The sequence below is a fragment of the Elephas maximus genome, chromosome 19, assembly GCF_024166365.1.
Source record: "Elephas maximus indicus isolate mEleMax1 chromosome 19, mEleMax1 primary haplotype, whole genome shotgun sequence".
Classification (NCBI taxonomy): Eukaryota; Metazoa; Chordata; class Mammalia; order Proboscidea; family Elephantidae; genus Elephas; species Elephas maximus.
This window is the reverse complement of record NC_064837.1, coordinates 71368522-71377202: the sequence shown is the minus strand read 5'-3', so window position 1 is coordinate 71377202 and position 8681 is coordinate 71368522. Positions and strand designations below refer to the sequence as shown.

The 8681-nt window shown below is 57.7% G+C and overlaps 1 protein-coding gene across 2 annotated transcripts; it reads left to right on the top strand.

Annotated features, from left to right (window-relative positions):
• The first annotated feature begins 2415 nt into the window (after window positions 1-2415).
• ACTG1 (actin gamma 1) lies at window positions 2416-5240 on the top strand. 2 transcript variants are annotated; one of them, XM_049860144.1, is made up of 6 exons: window positions 2416-2522; window positions 2846-2974; window positions 3052-3291; window positions 3572-4010; window positions 4113-4294; window positions 4377-5240. In XM_049860144.1, exons 2-6 carry the CDS (start codon window positions 2852-2854, stop codon window positions 4518-4520), a joined length of 1128 nt encoding a protein of 375 aa, XP_049716101.1. In that variant the 5' UTR covers window positions 2416-2522; window positions 2846-2851; the 3' UTR covers window positions 4521-5240. The 2 variants fall into 2 exon arrangements, with proteins under 2 accessions (XP_049716101.1, XP_049716100.1); XM_049860143.1 differs by having other exon boundaries at window positions 2432-2522; window positions 2842-2974.
• Window positions 5241-8681: the final 3441 nt, after the last annotated feature.

Here is an 8681-nt window from a genome sequence, read left to right as displayed (position 1 = left end):
CGGGCCAATCCGCGGCCTCCTGCCTAAATAAGGCGAGGCGCGCCGGCGCCGGCCGTTACTTCCGCCCCGCCCGCTCGCCCGTGACTCAGGTCCCGAGGCGGGCGGGACCGCGGGCTTCCCGGCGGCGGTGGCGGCGGGCGGGGCGGCGGCACCGAAATCGCCAAATATGGCCGCGCCGCGCGCCACCGCCCCCCGCCAGCGCACCTGGGGCCGCACCTTGCCACCCCCGCCGGTGACACATCGCGGAAGGGGAAGTAGCTGCCCCCCTAGCCGGCCGGCCTGGGCGCCCCCTCCGCGCCGCCCTGGCCCTGCCGGGCGGGGGGCTCGCGGCCACCGCCCCCACGGCCCTCTGACCTTGCCGCGGCGTCCTGTCCTCCCGGTGGACGTGCGGAAGGAAGGGTAGGGGCGGGGATCGAGGGTCCATCTGTCCCCAGAAGCAGGCTGGGAGTGGGCCGCAGCCCGCCTCCCAGCACACACAAAGGCGTTTGAGAGGAAACCCGAGTCCGTGGAGGGGACAGGCGCCCCGCCCCCACTGGGAGCCGAGGGGTCCTAGCAGAGCAGAGCGTGGGCACAGGCTGAGGCGGCTTTATCCTTACATCTCTCCTCTCCTGTTCCCCTCGTGTGTGGCATAGAGTTTGGGAACCCCCAAGTGGAACGGCCGTACCCCCACTGTTGATGCCTACCTAGCAGGCCTGTGGTTGTGCCCAGGACAGGGGACAGGAGTCGGGTGACTTCTTGGAGGCCCAGCTCGGGTCGTCCCCTGGTGGGGCCTGGACCCAATGGAAAGCAGCCTTGAGAGTGCCCCTGTAAAATCTAGGAGGCTGGGGATCCTGCACCCTGCCTTTCAGCCTGGTGACCTGTTGGCCATGGGCACAGGCCTCGGCTTCTGGTGTTGCCAGGGCCAGCTGCTCTGCCGCGCCTAGCCCGGCGTCCTCACCTGAGAAGTGCGGTCATGAGGCTACCTTGCATGGCTAAGGGCACCCAGAGAAGATGTGTGCTGTACCTGGGGAGCCAGGTACTGGCTATCAGTGTTCCCCCAGGGTCACAACTTCGGAGGCAGGCATCCAAGACCCGACTCTGAAAACCTACGTGTCCCGTGACCTTGGACGAGTTCTTTCCCATTCTGTGTCCAGCCCACGGCCACCCTTCTGAGGGATATGCCCTTTTATGCTTTCTCTGAGCAGTTCCAAGGGTTTCCAGATAAGCACAAGGAAACCATAGTACCTGGCTCCACAGTATCTCAGAGTGTAACTGAAGCATCTGCACACACAGATGGGGTCAGGACCCTGCCAGGACAGGGGACAGGTCTTTCAATGCAGGTTCCTGCTGAGAAAGGTTCGCCCTGGGCTGGGAGAACTCCTAGCGCCAGGACGGAGGAAAGGGGCGCCTGCCTGGAGGAGCTGGGGCTCAAGCGTTGTGCGGACCCAAGGCCCAGAGCACCAGGCAGTCTCTGCCTGGGAGCTCCCCGACTTTCCTTGTTTCACAAGCAGACGACAGAGGAGCAGGTGGCACCCCCCCCAGCCCATCCAGGATCTGGGGTCGATCGTTCAGGGAGTGGGGACTCCCTCCCCCTGCCTCTACTTCCCTATAACGTGCACCAAGTGATAACATTGAAACAAAGGCGGGCGCCGCGCGGATGGGGCTTGACCTCAAACCCGGGTGGGGCCGGCGTCCAAGGACAAGCGGGTCTGCTTTTGGGGGAATGTATCGCAGGACGTGTCGGGTGTGGGGAAAGGGGCCTCTGGCTCACACCCCTGGGGACCGGGGCCGGGCGCCCCCTCCTCCCGCAGCGGGGGCCTTGCACCGCGTTAGGGGGCGGACGGATCCTTCCTATGGCTCAGAAGCGAGGTCACGGCTCCCCTCGGCCTCGGGACCCAGGGCGCTGGGGACCCCAATTCCGGCTCCCTCCCCCAGCCCAGCACCGGGAACCGGCCTTCACGGCCACGGGTCTCAGTGCAGCCTGAGAGGAAGGCTCCTTGGGGGCGCCTGGAGAGTAAAGCCTCCAAACAAGGCCCAACCGCGGGGACACATCCCGGCTCGGGGCGCGGCCCAGGCCCGGGTCAAGCAGTTTCGGGGCGCAGCCCGGCCCCTCCTCCACGGCGCGACAGTCCCGAGGTGGAGCCGGGTCGGTCACCCCGCAGCCCTCCTAGCGACCCCCGCAGGTCACCCGGATAGCCGCACCCCGCGCCCTGCCCCGCCAGTCCGTCCCTCCGCCGGCCCGGCTCGGGGTCCCCGGCGCCCGGGGCGGCGCGGGCGGGGCTGTTGGGGGGCGGTGCGGGCGGGGGTAGGGCGGGGCGCGGGGCCCCACGTGCCCCCGCGGGAACGGCCAATGGGCGCCCGGCGTTCTCCAAGATCGCCATATATGGCCATGTTCTGGGCCGCGCGCGCCGCCGCTCCGCGCGCGCGCCCCGCGCCCCCTTAAAAAGCGGCGGGGGAGGCCGCGCTCGGTCTCACTTTCCTCCGACGCTCAGGGCTTGTCTCTGTCTGTGGTTAAAGCTCGCTGCTGCTTCCTTGTTTTTCCGGTAAGGGTCAGGTCTGTGCGCCCCAACCCAGCGCCGTCGTCTCCGCGAGGTCCTGGCGGCGCCCTCCGCAGGCCGCTCCGGCCGGAGAGGCGGCCTTTTGTTCCTGGGGTGGCCGGGCTGGTGGGCTGCGCCCGGGGGAGGGGCGGCGGGCCGCATTGCGGAGCCCCGGGCCTCGCGCCATGAGGGATGGTTCCATCGAGGTCTGGAAGCCGGGTCTTGGCGGTTGGGGGCCGGCCGTCCTTCCGGGCTGGGCTGCGCGCTTGGGGGGCAGTCTGGCGTCTTGGAGCGCGAGGGTCCGCCTGATCGGTAACGTCTGTAGATAGATCGCCATGGAAGAAGAGATCGCCGCCCTGGTTATCGACAATGGCTCTGGCATGTGTAAAGCTGGCTTTGCTGGCGACGACGCCCCCCGCGCCGTCTTTCCCTCCATCGTTGGCCGCCCCCGGCACCAGGTGAGTAGGGGGCGCTCTTTTTCATGGGGTCCCGGGCACTCTGAGCTGCGGGAGCTGACCCGGTCGGCCTCTTGCAGGGCGTCATGGTGGGCATGGGCCAGAAGGACTCCTACGTGGGCGATGAGGCTCAGAGCAAGAGAGGCATCCTGACTCTCAAGTACCCCATCGAGCACGGTATTGTCACCAACTGGGACGATATGGAGAAGATTTGGCACCACACTTTCTACAACGAGCTGCGTGTGGCCCCCGAGGAGCACCCGGTGTTGCTGACTGAGGCACCCCTGAACCCCAAGGCCAACAGGGAGAAGATGACCCAGGTGATTGTCTGGTTTTGTCAATGAATCCCTTTTTTCTATCTTTAGAATCGTGTTTTGCCTTACTGTTTTTATTTTCTGAAATTCAAGTGTTTCTTTCGCTGTTTCCAGGGTTCTGTTCCTCTTCTGGCATTTCCTCCTTGAAGCCTCCAGGTTTCTCGTGTGTTTCTGCCTGCTTCCCTCTCCTTTCTTCACACATCACATGGGGGGCATGTGGCATGTAGCGTGTAGCACGGGGCATTAGCAGTCGTTGTCTCTGACTAACGTTCTGCTTCCTTTGCAGATCATGTTTGAGACCTTCAACACGCCAGCCATGTATGTGGCCATCCAGGCGGTGCTGTCCTTGTATGCCTCTGGCCGAACCACCGGTATTGTCATGGACTCTGGCGATGGTGTCACTCACACTGTGCCCATCTACGAGGGCTACGCCCTGCCCCACGCCATCCTGCGTCTGGACCTGGCAGGCCGAGACCTGACTGACTACCTCATGAAGATCCTGACCGAGCGAGGGTATAGCTTCACCACCACGGCTGAGCGTGAGATTGTGCGTGACATCAAGGAGAAGCTGTGTTACGTAGCCCTTGACTTCGAGCAGGAGATGGCCACAGCCGCTTCCTCCTCCTCTCTGGAGAAGAGCTATGAGCTGCCAGACGGCCAGGTGATCACAATTGGCAACGAGCGTTTCCGGTGTCCCGAGGCCCTCTTCCAGCCCTCCTTCCTAGGTAGGTGGCCGGTGCCTCAGCCTTGAGGCTCTTCACGTGCAGTAGCCTGAAGAGGACAAGCAGTGTGGCTGTTGACCACTAAGGGAGAACTTTGTTTCTTAGGTATGGAGTCGTGCGGCATCCACGAGACCACTTTCAACTCTATCATGAAGTGTGACGTGGACATTCGGAAGGACCTGTATGCCAACACGGTGCTGTCTGGCGGGACCACCATGTATCCCGGCATTGCTGACAGGATGCAGAAGGAGATCACAGCGCTGGCGCCCAGCACAATGAAGATCAAGGTAGGTCCCCAGGGGGCTGTGACCTAGGCGTGGGCAGGCAGGGCCCAGTGTGCTGCTAACGCCTCTCTTGTCACCCGTGCAGATCATTGCTCCCCCTGAGCGCAAGTACTCGGTCTGGATCGGCGGCTCCATCCTGGCCTCGCTGTCCACCTTCCAGCAGATGTGGATCAGCAAGCAGGAGTACGACGAGTCGGGCCCCTCCATCGTCCACCGCAAATGCTTCTAGACGGACTGCCAGCAGGTGCCACCACCTGCCGCATGAGCCCATTCCCGAGTGCAGGTTGCACACCTGTACGCCTCATGCTAGCCTCGTGAAACTGGAAGAAGCCTTTGAAAAGAAATTGTCCTTGAAGCCTGTATCTTGATATCAGCACTGGATCATAGAACTTGTTGCTGACCTTGACCTTGTATTCAAGTTAACTGCTCCCTTGGTCTGTGTTTAATACCCTGTACATATCTTTGATTTAAACCCCTAGTTCGTGTGATCTGGTCATCCCATGGCCAAGGTGAGGGATGACATGGTGTGGTGAAATTGTTGGCGTGGCGAGTGTCTGCTTCACTGACCTCGCGGTCTGTGCAGGGTATTAATGCGGAGAGCTGACGGTGCCAGGATTTCCAGAGGCTGGCAAGAGTTGGAAAGCAGTTGTCATTTCTGTCTTGCCAGCCTTGACAGGGTTGGAAAAATCTGAGCCTTAGGACCCAGTTTCCTCTCTTAGCTGATGTTTTCCCGTTGGAACACCGTGGGTTGTTAAAACTTGCCTTGAGTTGGAAGATGATTTGCATTTAAACCTGTAAATTTATTCATCCTTTTAATTTATGTGAGGTTTTTGTACGCAGTTCTCAACTCTAAGATGACAACAAATTTTGGTTTTTCTATTGTCATGTGCGAACATTAGGCCCCAGCAACGCGGCGTTGTGTTAAGGAGAAATAAAGTGCTGCAGTGAACCGGCGACTGGCTCCAGTTCCTGGGGGGCGGGGTGGGCGGGCGGACGGGTGGGAGGTCTCTTGAGCCACACTGGGCTGCATACCGGACAACTTGGCAGCGATTTTGGTTTAGTATAATTAGCATTTCAAGACAAGCACTAGTCTCTTTGGACCTTTATTGAACCCAGCTGAATCTTGAGCACCTGCAGGTGCTGGTTGAACTGACAATCTGGAGGAGGTCCTGAGGTGCCTTTCTTGAGGCCATTGCTTGGCCTTATTGCCTTGGGTCTGCACATCTGGCATAAGGGCATGCTCCCAGAAAGCCCTTGAAGGAACAAAGGAGAGGGGCAGAGGTAGCTTTGCAGCTGCTCACATGTGCTTACCCACCCGCAGGTAGGGAGGGTGTGGGCAGCAGGGATTGCTTGGCTTGAACTGAGTGTAAATGGCACAATTGAGGGGCTTGATTACTGAGCTGTGGAGCTCACTGAGGCCTTCAAGTAATGGGGATTCACCTGGTGGTACAAGTCCTTCAAATCCAAACCCAGACTGGAAAGCTCCTGTGACTTGAGGTTGGGTCAGGGAAGTAAGACTTCTTCACTAGATTCAGCGTTTAGACATCGGCAAGAACTTCGAAATGTGGAGATGGGAGATTCCATACTGCTAAGGGTCAGTTTTGCTGACTGTAAGCAGGGGTGTCGGGGGTGGTCCCCGTGTGCACGGGGAGCGGGAAGGAGTTTAGAGGAGGTCTTCACAGGAATCATGACGACAGGCTTTCAGCTGGTGTGGTGTGGGGCCATGCTGCTGAGTCCTGATCCCAGCCCCACCCTTGTTGGGGTTGGGGCCAGTGGGAGGGGGCCCTCAACTCTGCTTCCTGTCCAGGCTAACGTGGGGGTGGGGTAAGGCTCTCAGAAGCCTGCCTGGCGCACACAGCGGGTGTCGCCCCTTCACAGTGGAGCAACAAGATTTCTGCAGCATGGAAGATCTATTTTGGCACTCTGAGGGCAGTAATTAGGTGTCTGACGCAGTCACTGTGTCCACTTGTTAGGGGCTGCGTTGTGTTCCTCCAAAACATAAGTTCAAGTCCTAGTCGTAAGACTTGTAACTATGACCTTATTTGGAAATAAGGTTTTTGCAGATGTAATTACCTAAGAGGAGATCATGCCGGACTAGGGTGGGTCCTGACCCAGTGACTGCCGTCTTTATAGGAGAAGAGACACAGACAGACGCTGAAGGAAGACTCGGCCATGTGAAGATAGAGATTGCAGTCATCCGGCTACAAGCCAAGGAATGCCTGGAGGCTGGGGCCACCAGAAGCTAGAGAGACAAGGAACCTCCCCTAGAGGCTCCGGAAGGAGCAGAGCCCCGTCGACACCTTGATGTCAGACTCCAGAGCTGAGAGACAGTAACTTTCTGTTGTTTTAGGCCACCCAGTCGGCGGTACATTGTTACGGCCACCCCAGGAAGCTCACGTGGCATTCTATGGCTGTGGATTTCTGTGTACAGCCCAGATGCTGTTCCTCGCCCAAGCTGTTAGAGGACACAACGTGCGGCCGCTGTTGTCCGTGGCCGCCAAGTCGACTGCACATCATGGCGACCTCTGGTATTACAGAGTAGAACTGCTCCATGGGGTTTTCTAAGCTGTAATCTTAACGGAAGCAGATCTCCAGGACTTTATTCAGCGGTGCCACTAGGTGGATTTGAACCAACAACCTTTAGGTGAGCAGTTGAGTGCAAACTGTTTGTACCACTCAGGGACCTTTTCGTAGCCTACTCAATAGCGTTGATTCTCCCACCAAAAAGTGCTAGAGTGCCTGAGAGATGACCCTGGGGACCAGGAGGCTTCCTGGCCACAGGGAGGCTGAGGTGGGAGGCCTGTGATGATGGTGACCCCACCCAGAGCCTCGCCAGGATGTGTGATGTCACTTCAACCCACTATGGAGCCTCTCAGCTATTCTGGCAAAGCCTGCCTTTGCCCATTGCCTTTGCATTGATGCCGACTCACTGCGACCCTATAGCACAGAGTAGAATGGCCCCATGGGGTTCCCAAGGCTGTAATCTTTATGGAAGCAGACTACCACATCTTTCTCCCATGCAGCGCTGGTGGGTTCAAGTTGCTGACCTTCTGGTTAGCAGCCGAGCACTTAACCACTGAGCCCCCAGGGCTCCTTCAAGGCTTTCTTAGCCAGTGTCATTTCTCCAATTACCTCTTTGTGCTGAGGGTCCCAAAATGCTGAGCTTTGAGAAAGCAGGTGGAACTTGAGGAAAAAAAAAAAAAGATAAAACTGTAGCTTCCATGATTCAAAACTGCAAATCTGCTCAAATCAAAGCAGGAAATGGATAGTTTTTGATGACAGGTACAAAAAAGAAGAAGAAACCCTGTTGGTGCAATGCTTAAGTGCTTGGCTGCTAACTGGAAGGTCAGTGGCTCAAACCCACCCAGCAGCTCTGTGAGGAAGTCCTGTGGGTCTGCTCCTATAAAGATCACAGCCTAAAAAACCCTATGGGCCAGTTCTGCTCTGTCACGGGGGGTCACTATGAGTCGGGATTGACGTGACAGCACCCGTCAACAACAACACACAAAGGAAAAGGAGTGCTCGTCCGGGAAGGACATCATCGACAAAGTCAACAGGCAGGGAGCTGGGAAGCAAGATCCTCAGTCTAAAATGAGGGATTTATGCCCGGAAAACACAAGGATCTGTACTCCAACAGGAGTCAGGAAATTCTAGAGACAAATGACCCAAGTGGATCAACAGGCAACTCGCAGGAAATGGGGCCACAAAGCCTAACAAAGCTGAGGACATGTTCACTAACACTCGTCAGAGAAAAGCAAGCTAAACAGAAATTAGAGGCCAGTTCACACCTCTCAGTTGGTCAGAAATCAGAAATAGAGAACTCCAAGTGTTGGCAAGGACACCACGTGCCCCTGAGCCATTGTAAACTTCAACAGCTGTGCTGGAGAGGCGTGCATGGTTCCCAGGGAAATGCAGACAGTCTATCCTGTGGCCTCAGACCCCACTGCTGGGCATATACCTTAGGAAAACTAGCATGTGGATGAGGGCATGCAGCCACTGTGTGTGTGAAGCAGGCACAGGGCAGTGGGTGAGTGACCTGTGGTGGCCACAGGTGCCATGCAGGATAGAAGAGCAGCAAACCAGTCGTTACTCTGCAGCATGCTGGATCTTAACACAGCATGACAAAAAGTTAGAAACAGATCTATCCCAGAGCTCCAGTGTTACGGGCTGAGTTGTGTCCTCCCAAAAATATGTACCTGTGAGCATGATCTTGTTTGGAAACAGGGTCTTTGAAGATGCTGTCAATTAATATGAGGTTGTACTGGAGTAGGGTGGATCCTAGTCCCATCTGAGTGGTGTCCTATGAAAGAGACCAGAGACACATAGAGAGGAGATTATTAATGTACACACAGCTCCAGTTTCTCTACGTCCTTGTCAACACTTGTTTTCC

Bases quoted from the DNA above. Each gene is read 5' to 3' on its own strand.
- ACTG1 (XM_049860144.1), top strand. From the start codon at position 2,852: ATGGAAGAAGAGATCGCCGCCCTGGTTATCGACAATGGCTCTGGCATG. The intron at 2,975-3,051 runs GTGAGTAGGGGG...GGCCTCTTGCAG, and splicing joins TTGGCCGCCCCCGGCACCAG to GGCGTCATGGTGGGCATGGG. The intron at 4,295-4,376 runs GTAGGTCCCCAG...TCACCCGTGCAG, and splicing joins CCAGCACAATGAAGATCAAG to ATCATTGCTCCCCCTGAGCG.